Source organism: Cryptotermes secundus, unplaced genomic scaffold (genome assembly GCF_002891405.2).
Source record: "Cryptotermes secundus unplaced genomic scaffold, Csec_1.0 scaffold1090, whole genome shotgun sequence".
Classification (NCBI taxonomy): domain Eukaryota; kingdom Metazoa; phylum Arthropoda; class Insecta; order Blattodea; family Kalotermitidae; genus Cryptotermes; species Cryptotermes secundus.
Window position 1 is genome coordinate 551316 of NW_019734379.1, and position 22029 is coordinate 573344.

At 46.1% G+C, this 22029-nt stretch overlaps 2 protein-coding genes across 4 annotated transcripts in view; one reads left to right on the top strand and one right to left on the bottom strand.

Annotated features, from left to right (window-relative positions):
• LOC117282668 (facilitated trehalose transporter Tret1-like) overlaps nt 1–10683 on the bottom strand; it is a 109095-nt gene extending 98412 nt beyond the window's left edge. The window contains exon 1 of the mRNA XM_033753248.1: nt 10379–10683. Within this exon, the coding sequence (XP_033609139.1) occupies nt 10379–10402 (24 nt within the window). The 5' untranslated portion in view covers nt 10403–10683. The remainder of the gene's footprint in view (nt 1–10378) is intronic.
• The window catches only part of LOC111868961 (mediator of RNA polymerase II transcription subunit 20), a 344422-nt gene that overhangs the window by 300520 nt on the left and 21873 nt on the right, over nt 1–22029 (top strand). The gene's annotated exons all lie outside the window — the stretch shown is intronic.

The following is a 22029-nucleotide window of genomic DNA, read 5'->3' on the forward strand; positions in this document are numbered from 1 at the left end:
GTTTTCAGTTAAGGAGAAATTGTAAAGAAAGTTGCGTTAAAGACAGAAGTGAATGTGTAAAGTGATAGGACAATGCAACAGGATGCCGACGTGCGTGTACAATATTCCAGTGAATGTTTGACCCTTTATATTTAACTTGAAACATACTTTTTCTTTATATATTTATTGAGCAAAACAAAAAACAATACGATGACGCCCCAAGTCTTTAGTGGTTATAAAAATAAGCGAGATATAAAAACAAAAAAACACTGCGTAGTCACTTATACTGTCCCGTCACACATGGGTGTTGAAAAAGTTGCTGACTCATTGGTGTGATGGATGATCAGATCCGTACTATCGCAAGAAACACGTGTATTGTATTTATCGACTGTAGGCATGGTTTTATAATGGGTTCTCGTGTTTATTTACATAATGTGAAGCCTCATTTCTACAAGCCATTTGGAGATGATTATCAGTGTGTTACGTCAACCCCAATGAACTGCATTTCTTTATCAAATTTCACGTTCTTAGTGCAGTGACAATGATTATTGTTTTTCGGGTTGTGACGCCGTGTAGTTTTTAATATACCCTGAGGATAGTGGCTGTAGGTTCCTCGCGATACGTTACCAACGTCCTACCAAACTACACCGTCACACATTCCAGTAATATTCACCGTGGGAGTCTAAGATATCATAAAAGCATTCTGAACTAATTTTCTGAACGTTTCTCTTATCTTTCATTATAAAAATTCTGTGTGCCGTATATCGAATTGCATTAGGTATGCCTCTGGTCTCACCTCAGAAGTTTGCACGTTGTTATATTGGTGCTGAAAGAGATAATTGAAAGTAATGTTCTAAATACCACGACAAAATTCGTGAGAACCAGGAACTTGTTTTAGAAGTAAGTAGAAATACTGGTGGGGCTCGCGCACGCACACACTCCCGCGCATGAACGCACACACACACTTTAGCGAAGGAGTCGAACGGGATTGCGCATGGATAACACTGCAGACTAGTGTACCGAAGACGCTGGGTTCTAGTCCCGGCCGAGTCACCGGCTTGCATGGTTTTCCTCTGGAGGCAGGCAGATGCTGGGATAGTACCTCGGCTATTCCGCTACCGCTTATTTCCAAATCCTTTCTGTTCTTCATTTATCTATGACACTGTCCTTCGACGCTGCATAGTCTAGCTCCTGATGAAACTTCGTAGCTTTAGTCCGCAGGCAAACTATATCGACCGAGTGACCGCCGTTTGTTGGCGAAGTTAGTGCCAACTTTAGCGGACAGAGGGTGTCGCGTGGCCAGCGCAACGATTTCCCACGGCCGTTAATTTCGGTTTTCTAGAACGGAGCCGCTACTTTTCCATTCAAATAGCTCCTCAGTTATCCTCACGAGGCTGAGTGGGCACCGTTCCAGACCCACTACTTCTCAGAAAATCTGGTAGCGACGGGAATCGAACCCGGGACATCTGGATCTGTAGCCAGGAACTCTGACTTGTAAGACCACAGAGGCGGTCTGTAGCTCCTGATAGCGCCGTAAAATGGCCAACGAAATATGTACACGCTGAAGCCAGTCACCTTGGAAATTACCTCCTGAAATCTGTAATGCTTGAGTGCAGTCGCACGCAGGAACTGTGGCAGTGTTTCCTGGCTGATGTGTGTTCTCCCCGGGCACTTGGCCAATAAGGAGAGCCAGTGTTCTTCCTCTTCTGACATCCTGATGAGATAAGGTGAAGTACCGCAGCCACCCCGCTAGAGACATCCATTCCATCCCCTACATGGTCTAATCTGAATGATGTGGGTTTTCGGAGCAATTTCGCACGCACTCGGCCTGGAGTTGTTTGGCTCATTTCGGTCGAGAGTATTTATTGTTCTTTCTGAATGGGACATCCCCTTTTATAAAAACATGGGGTACATGCCTTTTTAATGCTCTTTCATATAAACTGATTTATGCGGCATGGGTCCATATGTTCGGCTTTTCAAATTTAAAAGTTTTTCAGATAATCTCCATCGTTTTCTAAAATTAATATGACGCAAACAGAATGCAATAATAATAATATAAAAGGACGCTTCGACCTTTACAGTTCTGACAACAGCACTACATTCTTCCGTTCGCGCTGGTATTTGCTACGACACACGCATGCGGAACAAGGAATCTTTGAATTGCCGCGAGAATGTAAGGAGTTGCGAATAGGAGCAGAAGATAGCACCGCAAAAATGACAGTGGAAGGTATGATTTACTAGGTGTTGCAATGTCCGTCTTTAACGAGAAACATAGCGTACCTCTAGATAGCAGCACCGCTTAATGCATCTTGTTATTCCGTCAAGTCTGGTATTTTAGTGTAAATGTAGATGTCTTTCCAAAACTTTTCATGGAGTTAGTTATATTTCGAGAAGTTTGTTTTCATAAGCATAAGATATTGCATAGTAATTATTTTTCAGTGGCTTTTGTTCTCGAGATGGAATTAATATTGATAACCATTACAATTTCCCGGGCAAACGCGGTTGCATATTTGGTTGAGGCACTACGCTACAATCCGAAAGGTCGCAGGTTCGATTCCCGATGAGTTCACTGGATTTTTCAAGTGACCTAATCCTTCCCGCCGCAGTATGTCTCTGGGGTTGACTCAGCCTCTAACAGAAATGAGTACCGGGAACCTTGCTGGGGGTAAAGGGCGGCCGGCGCGTAAGGTTGACAACCTCACCGCCATCTGTGAGCCGATTGTCTAGAAAATGTGGGAGTCTCGACGTCTCACAACCGTATGAACCTCCACGGCCTGTTACAGGGATAACTTTACCTTTTGTAACAGTTTCCCATAGAAATTCCGAAGATAATCTTCTAATACATAAATGAATAAGCAAATATAACATTTTCTAGTCTGCTAGGAGCTTTGCTTGCCCCACTTTTGTTGGCTATTTCCTTTACTTATTCCGAAACGTCTTTGAATATCTAACGGACTACATCGCGCGTTACATTCCATGAGACAGGACCCCTTATAGTTACCGCCTTGGGGACCTCAGATCCAGCAAGTAAATAATAATCTATGACTCGACCAAGAAGGAATTGTGAATGCATACGGAGTGCTAGGAAATAAATTATGCACGTTTATAGACAATTTCCCAATTATGAGACATCTCTTTATTCGCTTTGTATATATGTCTGCATAAATATCATGGACCGACCCTGTTCTATAACTACATTCACAGGAAAACATTTTAAACAGGTATTTCTCTTAATTTGCATTTAATTTGAATTTTTAGAAAACTGTTCTTGTCGGGATAAAATCGTATCCTTAGTTTACGCGTAAACAAAAACCTGAATTTGAAAAGATAATTAAGGTTTTCTTCTAGAATATGACGCCATTTAGTTTGGTACATGTCTCAGGGGTACTTTAGAGATCTGTAAACTTCAGCCTTTGTCTTCAGTTTCCTATACCATATACCGGTCATTTCGGTGTGACCGTGAAAATAGAGGCAGTAGGTGCCTCGGAAACAGCCACATCAGTTATCTCGTTTCATGGATCGTCAGAGAACACCAGCTTAGTACTGGTTCCGTACCGTGGGCTATGTCGTGAAGTTCTGATGTCCTTACGGATTACGCTAGCAGCAAAACAGTGGGCAAGACGGTGTTCGTGATGCATAGCCCTCCGGTAAGTGTTAGGCAAACATGGAAGACCAAAGGGTACATTCCATGCGGCTAGTGTTTGCCTACAACCCCTCTACACTTCAGTGACGTTTGGTTTGTTTTTTTGGTTTAGGAGGAATTTCGGCGTGGTTACTTTGCACCACGTGTCCCGACTTGGACCGTCCGACCCACCGAGTGGAAACAAACATGACAGCCTATCCATGCTGCAAACACAGTGCGCACCAAGATGGCTGAACCATGAAGCGCATATTGTGTGTCGCTATTCACTGCTGTAGTAGGAAATCCCATTTTGGTTTCGTATTTTCGCGTGTGTGTGACTATAGACGGGGTTTCGGATTGGAGATGGGATCTGTTGAGCACTTACATGTAATAGTTAGACACTATCGCTAATTTCAACACTTTACAAATCACTACAGCACACAATAAATCCTATTTATACTCTGTGTTTCACCAGTCGTTTCCTAATAACGGCTCTTTACAGTGGAGATTCTTCAGTTTCTGTGCTAACTGCACCGACCCAGTCTTCTATTCACAGTCTCTTTCAATTAACTTCTAAACTTGTCTCGGGTTTAACATCTCGGCACGGACCGCTTAGAAAACACTTGTCATTGTTGTACTCCAATCGTTTCGGCGGACATGTTTGTATGCGAAGTGTTACCCAGTAACGGCTCTATCTTTAAATATGGTGCCAGTTGGTTACGATTAGATTGTGATCTGGGCTGTGACATCGTGCAGTTTGGTAGGCTTTGGAGGAACTTGCCTCTATCTTCGACCGTCTTTCCTGATGATGGAGCCAGCATAAATAATGACATTATTCGATTCGAGGTGCTCACGGCGGTGGCTGAAGCGCGCCGTCCTGTGGGTTGTAATGGCGTGTAGTTCTCCTTTTTGTCATTTATTTTACAGCCCTGTCAGTACACACACTACAAGGCGTCGAATTGTAGGATGTTTGATGACAGATGAATTGGCAAGAATTTGGAATGAAGTGGTCGTGGCCTTATCGAGGTATTATCCCGGCATTTGCCAGGAGGGGCTGAAGAAAACCATGAAAATAGTCGGTCAGGATAGTCCGTGTGGCAGCGGAGATTCGAACCGAGCACCCCCAGAATACGAGTCTAGAGGACTACCACTATGTCGCCGTGTAATCCGGCAGAAACTTACGGACGTTTCGGAGGAACATGCCTTCGTCTTCGGCGTAGAAGAGAGGGAAAAGCAGGAGCCGCCACTGAACTAATTTTCCGCAAGAGATTGATGGGAATGGTAGCGCATAAGGCATAAATTACTTCAGTCGGTTCAGCAGCTGTCTATGTAACCCGCAACACATGCTATTATTGATCAATTGAATCAATTTGTGTCGTGTAACAAATGAACACTTTAACGCAAAACCAATTGTGCATTATAGACAGTGGAGATTGCCATGGATTTATCGAGCACTGGTGTTCATTTGTGTCGGGCAACATTTAAATTATGGGGAGCAAAATTACGTCTTCTGGCTGCAACGTAATGTAGCATAATAGAGAGGTACCAGCTTCTCGTAACTGGCGATGCCGTTGTACTGTAAATTACATAGATGTCGGCTGTTCCGGACACTTTGAAAAAGTAGCCGAGTGATCTATGTCACGAAATGTCTTCGCCTACTTAAACATTGAGATTGTGGGTTCGAATTCTACTCGAGGCAATGGATGTCTGTCTGCTGTTATTTATTTTGTGTTTATGTTGTCCTGTGTAGGTAGCGGCTTCGCGACGGGCTGATCCCCCGTCCAAGGAGTCCTACCGACTGCCAATAAGATTCGTAATTTCATAATTAATTCTCAATGGGAACAGGCCAGAGATCGGAATCAAGCTACCCATGGGGTTGTGAGACGTCGAGGCTCCCACAGTATCTAGACAGTCGGCTCACAGATAGCGGTGAGAATGTCAGCCCTACGCGCCGGTCGCCCTTTACCTCGGGAAGATTCCTGGTACTCATTTCTGTTAGACCCTGAGTCGACCCCAGGGCCATAGTGCGGCTGGAAGGATTATGTCGATTGAAAACTCCAGTTACCTCGTCGGAATCGAACCCGTGACCTTGTGGCTTGTAGCATAGTGCCTCAACCAACTACGCTACCGCGTGCCCCACATGCCACAGGTAGAGAGGCATTTGTTTCTGCTATCCCCTCCTGCCACTTACGCAGTTGCTATTACCCCCTTCCTTAAGTGTGAATAATAATACAGTGAATATTTAATGGTGAGGCACAAAGGAGCCTCGGCAACTAGGCGGGCTTCACGTTTCGTTTCGAGTGGGGGACAAACCCCTAAGTGGTCTCTGAAGCGCATGTGCAATGACAGATTTCGCCCCATTGCCTGTGAATAGGGAACAGAACTTTTGGACATATGTTGGGGCTCTTGTAACCTATATGCACTATTTGATTGTGTTGGCTGAAAACAGGGCGATCCTTACTCTGCTGCATGAGTAGTTGTACTGATTTTGGTGGTGGCGATAAATTTGGTGATAGGAAAACTTTTAATTTGAGGTGTTTCACGGCTGTGAAAATTCTCAGTGTGGATTTCTGTCATGTGACATCTTGTAGCCTGGTATTGGTTACCGAAGTGTCAGAGGAACATGGTGCCTCCATCTTCAGGGTAAAAGTCTTGCTGTAGTGGAGAGAGTGAAGCATTAAGGTATTTGAGCATGAAGACATTTCAACTTCGACACTTTCTCTGCCTCATTGAACTCGGCTTTGGGCCCCAGCCAGCTTCCTGTCCGACGGGTGCAGGAAGCTCATTCTCTGGGGGTGAAGCTGACCACTCATCTCCATGTAGTACCGAGTTTAAGAATGCCTGGAGCTACATCTCAACTACTCCATATGTCTTCGTGGCATGGGGACAACTTTACCGTTACTTTATATATCCATTGTTGTAACGCTAATCACATTGTTGAGAATCAGAAATTATTAGACAGCCGAGGAATCGGGTTCGATTCCCGGTAAGGGTAACAGTTTTCTCTCTTCTTCATAGCATCTGGACCGGCACTTGGGTCTGTCCATCCTCCTATCGAATGGGTACCTTGGACTCTTTCCCAGGGGATAAAGCGACCGGAACGTGAATCTGTCTATACCATTTGATATCCCGATTCCCAGCAATGAATCTGAATGTGACCCAGATAATGAAGTCCCAGTGAAATTTAATTTGCCATTTCTGTTCCCGTCATCACGAGCCTCTGAGCAAAAGAGTTACAAACTGACAAGAAAAATGGCGCCTGGGGGTGTCCAATTCGACAGAAGTAGTTTCAAAGGACGTCACATGTGGAGGGTTCGTGTAATTGCTCCTGGTGGTATGCAGACTGGGAGAATCCCTTTGTATGAAGTAAAATTGTGTAGAATTCCTTCCATTCCATCGGGATACCTGTCTGCTGCTGATGTCCCCCTACACGACTGTCACACAGAGGCATATGGGGACATGGAGGTGCTCTAACTCTGCGCGCAGGACTTCTCCCCTGACAGTCTTCACTTGGATTTATACACGTATTGTATTGCCAGGAATTCAGGTTAGGCGTGTGTGGCCCCGAATGATTGGTTGATAATTAATACTGAACTGGGAAGACTATGGAAGAGAAAGGCCCTGCTCTAATTTAAGGTACCATCCCGGTATTTGTCTAGAGGTACTGAGGCGGCCCACAAATATCTGGGTGAGAATAGTTTGTGTTCCGGTTGGGATTCGAACCTGGCATCTCCCAGATACAATTTAGAAACATTACCGCTTGGGGCAGCTGACAACAAAGGTACCAACATTTGGTGAGGAACCTGCTGCCTCCATCTTATTCTAATCTGATGAAGGAGGCACCAGGTTCCTACGAAACACCGATAACCTTCTAAGGGATCACTAAGAATATATGTGACCCTGACGATGAAGGCAAGTTCCTCCGAAAAGTTGATTTTTTACCCGACCACACGGCGTCATATTCCAGATGATAAAGTGTAGGACCGGTTTGATTTAATAATATCAGTTCCTACCAGATATGTTCAGTCGCTATAGCGATGGGTACGGGCAGCACGAGCGGGTTCGATTCCCGACACGGGCGAGAGAATTTTCTCTTCTCCACAGCGTCCAGAGCGACTTTGGGCCCACCCAGTGGGTACCGGGGAATCTTCCCAGGATAAAGCGGCTAGGGTGTGAAGCTGATCACTCACGTCTATCTACTGTCGAATTCTACATAGTAGAAATGTGGAGTTTGCCTCATTTCCCTCACACGTCTTCTTGGCATGGTGCTTAATTACATAAGCATAGCAAAGGGCTACGGACTGAACGGTCTGGGTTCCATTCTCGGCAGTGCAAGATTTTTGTCTTCGCCACAGCGTCCAGACCGACCCTGGGGTTCACCCAACCTCCTATCCAATGGGTACCGGAGGCTCCTTCCCAGGGGGTAAAGCGGCAGGAGCGTGTAGCTGACCACTCACCTCCAGCTAGTGCCGAGTTCAAGAAAACGTGGATCTGTACATCCACTCCCACATACGCCCTCATGGCTCGGCGTTTAATTTAGATAATCACGGATAACTTTACCTTACCATTGAAACTTTTGGACAATGAAAGCCGCAATGCAGATATGACATGCTGTACCAACCAAATTGGGTGCATGGACCGTCTTGTAAGGAGCTAAAAATATCGTACGAAATGGAAACAGGAACACGTATGGGGGCGTATTGTAAACCCCAGGGGCATTGCCACTAACAGAATAACAGCACAGCGATTTGCAAACGTCGGCGTTTCAGCTAGAATCACCATGACGTCATAGGCCCGTAATATTCCCAGAATTCTTCAGTAAGCTTCCGTGATCTGCTTTCTTTCTGGCATGCCATGCCATGTAGCTTGGTATATTACCGACGTTTCGGAGGAGCATCATGCTATCTCCATTGTCAGGATACTTCAGTTCTCGCGTTTTCTCTGTTCGCCTTGGTTTCCTATGCAGAACTTCGCGGTCGCCATTATCCTGCTTCATTTTAGGAGGGTCTCCACTTCGAATACATCCAGTAAGTTAGCTCAATCAAGCGGTAACACTCCTAACTTATGTTCTGGAGGTGCGAGTTTCCTCAGCTCATCCAGGCAAATACCGAGACAGGGCCTTAAATTAGGCCATGACCGTCTCCTTTTGCATCCTTTCCAGTTCATTCTTCACTATTATTCGACGCTGATTTGTCTGAGTTACTGATGGCTGGTTTAAATCCTGACTTTCGATGATCCGTGATTACGCGGACAGTTGAACTCCGGTGTTTCCGTTCCCTGTTCGCCCCTCAGTAATTTCCTCAGAATTTCATTTTCAAAATAATCTACTCCGTGGTTTCTCGAACCCCTACTCCAAGAGGTTACAGTAATGTCTACACCCAGTCTAGGCAAATCAGTGGTGAGATTTAATAGATGTGCTTACGGAAAATGTAGCTACTGCGGATTTTCTCGTTTTAATAGCTTGCTGTAGGTGTAGAGAGGCTGTGAAGCTATTCAGGTTCCTGCTGTGACACCGTACAGCCTGATAGGGACCTGCAACAGTGTGCACAAGTGCACCTTTTGCTGACCAACAAAGACTGGCAGGAGGCAAAGGTGAAGATGTCCCTGTGCTTAACTAATTAAGCACTACGCTATGAAGACGTATAGGGGGAGTGGATGTATAATCCACGTTTTCTTGACCTCGGCACTAGTTGAAGGTGAGTGGAAACAGCCCCCGGTTCCCACTGGATAGGAGGTTGGGTGGGCCCCAGAGCCAGTCTAGACGACGCGGAGTAGTAAAAATTGTTGACTCTACCGGGACTCGAACTCCGGTCTCTCGATCGTCCAGGCCGTAGCCAGTTGCTATCCCGGCACCTACTGGGGGGGGAGGGGTCTCGTAAATTTTCTCCTTTTTGGGGGGGTGCGTTATCATGAAGTGTAAGAACCTCTGACCTATAATCTCTGTAATTACTCGTACCTCAGGTTTGGAGAACAGATTTCACACGCGTTTAAATGAACATAAACCGAATCTCGCACACGTGCTTCACATGTTCGCAGCCCGAACTCGAAACTCTGCCTCTCTGACTTCCTCTAGCCGATGTACTCCATCTTAGTCTTTTGGCTTATTTAACGACGTTCTCAGTAGCTCCGGCTGCTAATCGTCGCATGGTAGAATGCTTAATAAACGATTAATTATAAAGGATTGGAAAGAATCGGCCGTGGCCTATTTCAGATTATCCCTGCATACGCCATGAAGGATTGGGAAAGGTCACGAAAAATATGGCTCAGGATAGTCAGTATCCCAGACGAGATTCAAACCGAGCACTTCCCAAACACAAGTAATACCGCCTAAGCCAACTTCTCAGTAATTCTTTTTCGTTCCCAATATACCATTCACAATCATTGTAACCTACGCGGCTTTGTAAGTTGCTCAGCTGAAACGTAGTCGTTAAATACTCAAGAATCATTCCTCTTTATGTAGACTACCAATTCGCATTCTTTCACTGAGGACGAAATATTCTGCTTAGTCGTCCGGTTTGTGACGCCGGCTAGTCTGGTAGATCATAATATAGGCCTGTGCCATCGAGCTAGTTGACCCAGGCCGGTTTAGGAGGTACGCAGTTCGAATCTGGGCCTGGTCACCTATTATTCTGAGTGATGTTTTCCGTGCCTTTGCTCAGATCCTCCGGACGAATGCTGGGATAGTATCTCAAATTAGGCGCCTTGCAGGCATCGTTAAGTGAACCACAGATAAATAAGCATATCTGCCCAGCACTTCAAACACACGCGTGTTCTTACCTTATACTGCTCACGCGAGGGCATGTGGATGTAGTACGCGTGTTCCGCCCGATGGTGATGGTGGTGGTGGTGGTGATACACGTATTGGCCCCCGTACTGCTGCTGGTGAGGAATCTCTTGTGACCAGTCTTCTTTCGCGCCTTCCGTCTTTCTTGTGGAATGATGGGAGGAGTGACGTCAGACCTCCACGTGCTGCTCGTTCTGTTTGTAAACAGTTCTTCAGAGACTGGCGAGCTGAACGCGGAGCGTCACTTCCATTCTCCCGCCGAAGTGTGGCCAGCTGCCGTGTGCCACGTCCAGCCTGCACCGCGCGCTCCAACTTACTGATGTCTGTTCGCGTCGTGGCGGTTGGGGGGGAGGGGAGGGAACAACTGAGCCAGCGAGCGGGCACCAGCTGGCGTGTGGCCCAAATCCCGGCCAGAACCATCCCGCAGGAATATAGGCTTCGACAGGCTGAATGAAATGTTGCGATAAACAGTGCGCTCGGAAGAATGAAGCGATGCCCCGTGTCAGACAGAATTGTGGACAAACGGTGAAGGTGGTGACCAGGTACTGTAACGCTTAATAAGCCTAAGGTATCGTTAAGTAAACGTTACGGAGTCACTGTGCTTCATTAAACACCATACCATGAAGATTTACGGGGGAGTGGAGGTATAGCTCCACACATTCTTTAACCGCGGCACTAGATGGTGACACTGTGGCGTAGTTGGTTGAGGTACAATGCTACAAGCCGGAAGATCGCGGGTTCGATTCTAGTGAGATAATTGTATTTTTCAATCGACTTAATCCTTCCAGCCGCACTCTGCCCCTGGGGTCGACTCAGCCTCTAACAAGTGACAAGCAGGAATCTTCCTAGGGGTAAAGGACGGCCGGCTCATAAGGCTGACAACCTCACGCCATCTGTGACCCGACTCTATAGAAAATGTGGGAGCCTCGACGTCTCACAATTGTATGGCCCTCCATGGCCTGTTGCAGGGATAGCCTTAACTTTACTTAGAGTAAAATTTTGCAGACAAATAGAAGGGTGGGTGGGTAGATAGATCTTATCCTGACAGTAAGCATATTAATACTAAAATGAACGCTTTAATTAAGGACTGCAGACTGTTAGGGCCGTGGATTGCAGCGAAGAGACAGTTACGGAAAAGACGTTGCTGGTTCTGCAGCCGAAGGCGGAACACGTGATGGAAGCTGTGCGTTAGATACGGGGTCTTGGCCAGCACCAGCAGGTCGTTAGCGTGTTGGGCTCTGATATCCAGTGCGGAGTAATCCTGCAGTATTTCTTCGTCAGTGGGTGGGACCCAAGTAATTGATGGAGTAGGCGGTACCAGAAAGTTGTGAGAACTTGTGGTCTAAGTTTCCTGTGGCTCCTGGGCACCAAAGACGACAGTCTCTGTCTCGTTTTCTCGATCGGTGCGAAAGTTCGCCAGGCGATATCTCCGTCTTTCCTGTGGGGAAGTTCGCCTCTCTTCGAGTTGCATTTTACCCATTTGCCAGTGGAATTCTCCACTGCCCATTGCTTGATGCTGGGCAGACTGCCTGTAAGCTGTTTACGTTGGTATGGAGAGGTTCATTGAGTGCCCGCCCTGATAGATACACTGAAGTCCACCTTCCCACAAGAGCTCCTAGTAGAAGATACGAAGAAGGCTCTGCTTGGCCTACTGAAGCATGGAATCCTTTAACGTACGGACAAATTAAACATCCAGAAGATGTGGTCCCATTGAGCCTGATTCTCACACGAGCTGGGAAGATGGCACCACTGTATGCAGATGTGCTGAAGCTTGGTTAACCGTACTTCCGAAGCCACGGATTGACGTATGGATTGTTGGGAGGATGGATAGGTGAACAGAAGGAGGCTTTCAGGTTCAGACCGCGTCGATTATTCAGGGTGTTCGGCAGTTTCAGCAAACTTCATGGTTGCAGTCTTCAGGGCTAATGACTTGGGAAGGATTTTGGCAGCTCGTTTATGTTCTCGCAATAAGAAATGTGTCGGAGATGAAGCCCTGATTGGCTGAGCAGAGGAGCGGGATGCTAACCAATAGGGATCATCCACAGTGTTCTGGCAACCGGCTGGTCCTGAGACGATATGGGAAAAGCATTTCAGCGACCCGTGTTTGAATCAAAACGTGATAGAAGCATTTCTCGCCTGTTTCCTCCTCTTCTCTTTCTTCCAACATTGACAGAGAGGCAGATACGGAGATGAAAGACAGGATTTGATATCGTGACTTTGGTTTTCCTCAGTATCTAAAGGCAAAAGCTATGATAGCGCTTTATGTGGCCGCGGCCACAATGACGCCCACCCTGCTGTTCGGAACAGTTGAGGACGCATCGGTGAATAAACTGAGAAGCAGCTTGCGGTGGAGCCCGTCCGTCACTTTGACGAGGACCAGAACTCTAAAGTCTCTGAGTCACTGGTCACAGAGCGAGTGGTATGCCGAGGCTATCTGCTTGCTTCTTGGGGACTGCAGAATGAAGCGTGTCTCGAGGAGCCGACCGGAGAATTGTAATGAGCAGCTTCCCAGAGGCTGGAGATCAGTGAGTTCATGGCGTCTGCTTCATACAGTTTCATCTGTACACCTTTAGATATGTGGAATGTGTTACATAGTGGACCCAGTTAATTTCTGAGATTTTAGGTTGTATGGTCTCTCGATATGTGACGCTGTGTACTTTCACTACTACGAAAGTTTCGAAGGGACCTGCTTGCCTTCATTTACAGGATAGAGAACACTTTTGTACACCGAAAATAGAGGCAATAATTTCCTCCGAAACGTCGGTCAAGTCTACCACTTTACTTACTACCGGTCTATCGGGCTTCTTGTAGCGGTAGCATATTACCACCTGTCCCGCAAGCAAGGGGTCGAGCACACACCTTACGCGCCATGAGGACACAGCTGTCTCTAATTGGGTTACACATACAGTACATGCGGTCCACGTCCGCGGCGTACAAATCAATGCTGCAGCCGCATCCAGCTTAGTCTGGTGCTGCGACGCTCCTAGTGACGTCGGTTAGTAGAATGGATGACGAATGATGAATTGTAACGAATTTGGATGGAAGTGACCGTCCCTTAATCGAAGTACCATCCGGGCTCTTCCTGGTTATATAATAATAATAATAATAATAATAATAATGATAATAATATAGCGTGTATAGCTGTTGCTATGCAACTATTGCGAGAAAGAATATGCGTTGCTTGGTAACGGCCGATAAGCACATCAACAATACCCGGGCTATAGCTAGACATCTGCTCGGTAAACGGGTTCCCGCGGCAACGGATACGTATGTAGTGGTCGAGGTATTGTTGAACTATAACAATGGGTAAGTTTTCTATGTGGTTCGTGCAGAAATATTGTAAGTAGAGTCGATCGAGTTCCTGAGATTGAGGGAATTCACAAGAGTTCTGCACGGATGGCTATGACAAGAAGACATGAGCGCTGGAAGCTGAAGAATCTCCATTGTTAGAAGCACTTGCCAGGAAATGGTTGGCGAAGACACTGCAAGATAGAGAAGACTTACTGTTTGCAGCACTGATTTCTAAATTATGGAGAACAGCGATGGAATTGAAATTACTTGTAGTTCTGAGTTGTCAATACATCCAATATCCAATCCACGCCTCATCTATAGTCACACCCCCAGATCGTGACAGTAATAATAATAATAATAATCTGTGGGCGCTACAGTCCCTAGTGAACCTTGGCCTCTATTTCACAGTTTCTTATTCATATAGACAGTCGGTAGGACTCCTTGGGCGGGGGATCACCCCATCGCAAGGCCGCTACCTACATACAGAATAAACGCACACAGATACCCATGCATCGAGTGGGATTCGAACCCGGGATACTAGTGTCTGAGCGGGGGAAGATAGTTCATGCCTCAAACCGTGCGGCCACCGTGATCGACACTCTTTGTGGAGAATCTGAAGAAAATCACAAAGTATTGAGGATTAGTAGTGCCCGGTCAAATTTCGAATACAGTTCTAGGGCGTTACAGCTACAGGAACCAACTCGTATGAGTGGCCAGTCGTTCCTGTGTGTACCATGTGCTGCAACATTCTGCCCGTTCAGTGCATTTGTGTTTGAGAATATTAGGGAGAAAAATGCCTACAAACTTTTGGTTTGAAAAGTTCAAGGCAAGAGTTCGATAGTGAAATCTAGGAGCAAATGGAAGAATAATATTGCAAGTAGTTCTGGGAAGACGTAATCGGCTACTTTCCTGTAATAAGATACGGACCGCATAGGAACCAAAAAGTTAAGGGTGACACACAGAGAAGCAAGGTGATGTCGTAAATCTCGTAATTCTAAATACAATTGGGAAATACACAGACAGATGGACAGACACGGACTGATACACAGACAGCAAGGTGATGTCGTAAGCCTCCTCTTAGTTTCTGAAAATAAGGAAAATAGGCTGGAAATGTATCGTAAAGAAATAGGATGGAACTGAATTGATTAGGCTCAGGGTTGGTACCAGTGGCTGAGGAACTGTTAGTTGGTTGGCTTGATAATATTCCCTCGATTGTTTTCTCTCTCTCTTCTCACCCTTCGGAGGGCTGAAAACGCTGAAAGAATGCTGTGATCCCTTCGAATCCCGCCAGCGGTCTGCGTTTATCTTTCTGACAATCACCATTATCCCCTCCCCACACAAATTCCTGACTGTGCATGGGGCTAACACCCCTTGCGGCTGAAACAGTTACGGATTGAGGATCCTAGCAATTGATTCCCAATATATTGAACAAATTCGGAAAGTCCGGGAAAAGTCGTTCTCAGAAAGAAACAGAACACAGTGACTGAGCACGTGTTAGAAGCAAACAGTGCAGTGCATGTAACTCCTCCTAAGTCTGAAGTTCGTCTCAATAGATATTTACAAATTCATTTCATGTCCCGCAGGAGTCACGCCATCAGAAATACTAAACGGTTCATTCTTTTTAGTGGAGTGGTCATTGAAGAAAGCAGTTTTCTGGGATTTGGCACCGTGTATATGTGGTGTTAACCGACGTTTCGGAGGAACGTATCTCCTCCATCTTCAGGGTAGAAGAAAAAATATAAGAAATCCGTATCGCCTCCATCTTCAGGGTAGAAGAAAAATATAAGAAATCTGCAAGAAATCTCACGGTCTCTTCGCTTGCAGATTTCTTATATTTTTTCTTCTACCCTGAAGATGGAGGCGATACGTTCCTCCGAAACGTCGGTTAACACCACATATACACGGTGCTAAATCCCAGAAAACTGCTTTCTTCATAGTCACCGCCGTGAAAGCCTCAAACCTTACGGAGTGGTCATTGTTGGGTGGCTTCTTGCTGTTTACTTGCTTCGATTATTTTTCGACTTGGAGGCAGTACTTTCCTCTGAAACATCAGTAAAATATAGAATTATACCGGACTACATGGCGTAACATTCCAGAAGACAGTAGTCTTTATAGCTACCGCTGCGGAGACCTGAAATCCAGAAAGGATATGAAAGAATTGATGCGTTCATTTCCTGTGGTCGTTGTGCACCGCAGCTTCAACTTCCGCAGAAATTGGGTTCAACGCAGTTACACGTTTTTGTTATGGTCATTTATGTGGGTTTCAGTTTTGGCGGCTAGGACCCGCTCCTAGCGTTGATTCTGATACGACCACCTTCTTTCAGGTCTCCCAACGTTTCTTTTTCCCTCTCGAATCTATTGTGTTACTCCCTCGTCCAGTCTGTTATCCTCCACCCTCTCCACGTGGGCTTCCCATTTCCTTGCGTAATTCTCAAAATCCTCTACTCTGCTCGCTACAAGGGCTTAGTATCTTAATTGTTTCATTGCGGATGTGGTCTCTTAGCTCAAGAGAAGCATGACATAGCCTTCCATCCAATCACCCCCCCCCAAAAAAAAACAATTCGGGGGTGTGTGAACGTATAGATGGATGAGTAATGCTTTTGAACACTGACAAATCAGGGCTGCGAAACTATTGCACAGAAGAATTCGGACGGTGCGTACAGACAAGTCGCAGTATTCATACCCATGTTGTTGCCCCTATGACAGTTCCGAAGGGAACAAAATTCCAACTGAAGATGAATGAGGGTCGTTCCAAAATTTTTCTTCCCCTGGGGGTGGGTGGTGTAGACGTAGAGGCCGACCCCAATTGCCTTAGATCTCTGTGGGTCTTCATGCACATTTGTTTGAGGGCTTGGCGCTATAGTGACAGCTGTTTCCCTGAAGATAAAACGGTTTTCTGGAGTCTTATTCCCCAACCAGTGGTTAGCGCACCGCTGCCGGTCCGTGAATTAATCATGCTGTGTAGCAAATTCTGAGGAGCACAGATTATTTCATTCGAGAATTGTGCGGGAAATATCGTTATTTATTATATAAGCTGTTTCTTTCCAGCCCTGCATGTTATCGAACGAGACGTCGAGGCCCATGTTAACGTCATCTCCCGCAAGTCACGCGCTCAAATAATCAATTGTAAACTGTCCCCTCTATATGATATACACTTCACATATGAAAATCAACACTATGCTACAAACCGGAAGGTCGCGAGTTCGATTCCCGATGAGGTCACTAGATTTCCCAATTGACCTAACCCTTCCAGCCGCGCCATGACACTGCGGCCCACTCAGCCTCTAACAGAAATGAGTACCGGGAATATTTCCTGGGGGGTAAAGGGCGGCCAGCGCGTAGGTCTTCTGAGGCTATTTGCGTCTTTATTGATTTCACACGTAAAATTCGTAACAAAGCGCCGATAGAATTAGCATGCGTGTATGAAGGAGCCTGACACTAAACTGAAGGGTCAGGCTGTTGAGTTATCTTCAGAGGCGTGATAAAGTAAGAAATATACACGGGCCGTCCCATAGCTCAAGCAGTTAGTCGCTGGTTTCCCACCGCGGCGGCCCGGTTTCGATCCCGGGTCTGGTCAAGTGAGATTTGTGCTGGACAAAGTGGCGCTGGGGAAGGTTTTCTCCGAGTACTTCGGTTTCCCCTGCCAATCTTCATTCCACCAACTGCTCCACAATCACCCACACCTATCATCTGGGGCTGGTAAAATAGGCCAGAAATGGCCCCAGTACAAGGGACTTAGTCCCACCCCACTAGCAATAGACAAAATAGACATGCTGGGTTGCATAGAAACTCCTAGGTTTTCCAACTACTTTCTTCCGATTGGGATTTCCGACAAAAATTTTATAGAAATTTCTCATTTCCCCATGTGTGCTTCAGATTCCGCCCATCTGAACCCCGATTTCATGCAGAAGAGTGGAAATATTGAGGCTTTCGATTGAGTACATTTCTATCGTTTGACAGATCTAGGCATGCAGGGGCGGCTGGTATTGGAGTTCGGCTCGCAGAAACTCAGTCCCTCCGCGAGTAAACTGTGTTTCTGACATAACGCCACGGAAAAGAAAAACCAATTGGGTGATGTCCAGAGAATGTGGAGGCTAATCGATCTATCGGCGCGCAACCGTTCGTTCAAGAACGCCGTGTAATTCTTTTGCTAACAGCCGGTGTATCCATATAGGAACCCAGCACTTGTATACCGTGACGTCGTCTTTTCTTGCCTCCCGTAAGCAAGCAGTTTCCGGTGCGTGTGCCCAAAACACTTGCGATAAACTTAGGTAGTTGGGTAAATATTTTAATAATTTCTCATGTCAACTGAGATTAGCTGGAACAGCTATCTCCTTTATGCAGGAGGAAGTAGTTATAGAGGCGTGTGGCGGAAGATAAAGGTTACCTGCAGAAAATAAAAGTGAATATTCCCTAGATCCGTTCGAATACAAGGCACCGCTTTAATATAAACTTCCAAACTGTCGTAAAACCTTCCCAGGTGTGATTCAAGCTAACGCGATCTCTTCGCCCGAACTCGTTCTATTAATAGCAAAAGTTCTGGGAAGAACTTGTTAACATCGCTTTCCTGTTAAGTTCTGCATAAGGAAGTCAGGTCACGTAAAGCTAAAAATGCAAAGTTCTCCCCTCCCTGTATGTATTTCATTAAATACCACGTCATGACGACGTATTGGTGAGTGGAGATATAGCTCCACACATTCCTAACGCGGTAGCGTGGGGGCACGCAGTAGCGTAGTGGTTGAGGAGCTATGCTACAAGACGGAAGGTCGCGGGTTCAAGTCCTTCCAGTCGCACTAGGCCCTGGGGTTTAACTCAGCCTCTAACAGAAATGAGTACCAGGAATTAATTTAATAATTTTCCAGGGGAGTAAAGCGCGGCCGGCGCTTAAGGCTGACAACCTTACCGCCATCTTTGAGCCGATTGTCTAGTTAATGTGGGACCCTCAACGTCTCACAACCCTATGGGCCATCATGGCCTGTTACAGGGATAGCTTTACTTTTGCTTTACTTTTACATCCCTAACTTCGGCGCTAGATCCGAATGGTCAGCTGTACACTCCAGCGGCTTTACCCCCTGGGAAAGAACCTCCGGTATCCATTCGGTAAGAAAGTGGGTGGGTCAGAGCCAGGTTGAACGCTGCGGAGGAGAGAGAGAAATATCTCGCCTCTGCCATGTATCAAACTCCAGTTCCTCGGCCGTTCTGTCCGTAGTCCGTCGCTATACCCAAAATAAAATTATGTAAACTCCTGAACCTTCAGCGTCTCATCGTCGACGCGTTTCATTTATGAAGTCCGAAAGATTAACATTTACGAAATCGTAATAAGTAATTTTACCTGCTACTCTGCATGCTCATTCATTCGTTCATCAGTTGCTCTACAGCCCTTTGTTGGGTCCTGATCACTTTTTCACTTTCATAATCCTATACACAGTCGGTAGGACTCCTTGACGGGGGATCAGCCCTTCGCAAGGCCTCTACCTATACGCACAGCAGTACGCACACAGACTTCCATGCCTCGAGTGGGATTCGCACCCACGATCCCAGTATTCGAGCGAGTGAAGACGGTTCATGCCTCAGTGATCAGCGCTGTTCTGTATTGTTATTGAACTATGTTAATATGGATCCATAGCAGAGCTACTCACCACAATCGTAACAATAATAAGAGACGTATTTGGTGAGACTGCCTGAAGATGCTCCCAAATGTGGGCCGAAACATGTAGCAACTATCAGGTAAAAACCAATGTGAGCAGTTCGATTGGTTTATTTTTATTGTTGTATTGACGGCCAGATAGCACCGGTCTAGATACTCGGACACCACGGGCTGCAGACTGTGAAGGTATCATCTGATATCACGCAGGACTGGGAAGTTAATAGCAGGAAAGCTATTCTACTTAACAAATGGTGCGACTCCCTGTTGCGTCCGTGTATCTGTATATAACGCGTGGCATACCGTCGGCACTGTTTTGGACATGTTTGCCGTTTGGTCACTCCTGCTTTGTAGCTTGTAAAATATATTTTTATTTAGAAGCTAGGTTGCAGTAATTAATGGGTTTCCAATATTTATACCCTGGGACGTTTTATTTTATAAACAGATCAGTGTATCGGTGCCTTTCCCCCGACATAGCAGTGATGTGGGGACCTGATGAGACGTGGAACTGCGGGGAACTGCGGCGGGAGAACCAAAGAGGGACATATGCAGCGTGCCTTTTGTTTTGTTTGTGTGCGAACTAATTTAAACGAACAGTGATACGCTTTTAGGCGGAAAGTAATAGAATTTGTGTTCATGAATTTCAGGTTATTGCTTTCCCGACCTGGAGAGACTGCTCTGTACTTTTCTTTATCTCGAGCTCTGAACCGCTGGTGATGGCTCGCGGTCACAAGCTTGGGTACCAGGCGAGCAGGCGGTAGGGGACACTCGCAGACGAGAAATTAGAACGAAGAGTTCGCGAGACGTATGAAACGTAAAGCTATTATAGTAATAAGATGTGGAGACCCGTAGGGTTGTGAGATGTCGAGGCTCACATTTTCTAGGTAGTCGGCTCACAGATGGCGTGAGGTCAGCCTTACGCGCCAGCCGGCCTTTACCCCCAGGGCCATAGTGCGGCTTGAAGGATTGCAAGAAAATAAGTAAGGGAGGGAAGAACGAAAGAAATGAGGACTAAAGGGAAGAAGAGAGGAATAAGAGAGGGAGGAAGAAACAGATAAGAAGGAAGGGAAGAAAGACACAATAAATAAGAAGGAAGGAAAGAAGGAAAACAAGAAAAATTTGAGGAGATTGGGCTAGGAAGAAAAACTAAGGAAACAAGAAAGAAATACGGAAGAGAAGAATATTGATGAAATAAGAAAGAAGTAAGCACGGAAGAGAGGAAGGAATAATGAAAGAAACAGGGAAGGCATAAAGTAGAGAGAGGGCAGAAGGAAACCGAAACTCGAGTTTCTTGCAACTTACTGATTATTCTTATGCGTTTTCTGCGCGAAGTGCGAGATGTGAACGCGTGTAGGGCTGGTCGTGGGCTCTGGGGCCCACCCAGTCTCCTATCTGTCGCGTATCTTGGATAAAGCGGCCGGGTCCAGAAGCTGTCCAGTGTTGAGTTTAATAATGCATGGAGCTACATCTCGGCTACGCAAGGATATCTTCGGGGATGATTGAAAGAAACGAGGACGGAAGGAAAGAAGAAATGAGTAGAGGTTGTCTGTGTTAAGTAATGCCTACAGTTGATGTGGTGTAGACAAATAGACGTAAGCAGTTGCCGTGATCCGCGGAGCGAAGCAGAAGCAGTGCTTGTTGCACTCGACGCGCACGGCGCGCGATGCATCCGCATTGCAGTGGCGCCTCTGTCCGGACGCTCGACACAGACGCGCTAGCTCATTCATCACTTTCCTTCTTCTCTTCTTTCTTTCCTCCTTTTCTCTTTTCTTTGCTTCCGTCATTTTTTTCTCAACCGCTGGAAATTTTCATTTAAACAATTTTCAGCTTATTTTGATCATATGCTTCATTACCGGGGTTCGATTCCTGGAACGGGCAGAGATATTTGTTCTCGTCACCGCATTCAGACCGGCTCTGAGTCTCACCAGGCCTCCTACGGAGTAGATACCGGGATTTCGATGTGGATAAATACATCATCCTGTTGTTGCTGTCAACATTGCGAGACAGAGCAAACTAAGAACAGAAATAAAATTGAGCATTAAAAGTTAAAAATTATTAACCTTTGTAGCTGGCAAATAGTTTGGTGTAGGCCCTAAATATTTATCAAGAACTTCTGATTTATGAAGTTGGAAATGAATGCATGAAGATTTCTGGCTTCATAACCACCGGTATGAAGACATAAAATCCTACATAAGCTTATAGGCTAGTGTGTAAATTTAAAAAGTAAGATGTGTGGTGTGGAGGTACGCTATCATGCATTCCTAAGCTCGGTACCAGATGAAGGTGTTTACCGTCGAGGAAGGAGTCACCCAGTATCCACTGGGTACGAGGCTGGATGCTCCCAGAGCTGATCTGTACATGGGGAGCCCGGATCCCAGTCCGTGTATCGACTAAGCTGCGACTGTTGCTACTTTGCAAATCTTGTGTAGGCAAGTCCCATGTGAATGATAGCGACGGGCTGAACGGCTGAAGAATTGGAATTCTATTCCCGACAAGGGTAGGAGATTTATCTCCACAGCGTTCATACTGGCTCCGGGGCCCACCCAGCCCCCTATACAGTGGGTACGGAGGAGCTTTCTCTCCGGGGCGTTAAGCTTATCACACACCATGCGGTGCCGAGGTTAAGAATGGCCTAACTGCGCCTCCACTTCGCCATACATCTTCATGGCATAGTTCTTAATTCCTTAATTAGCACAGGGAAACTTTATT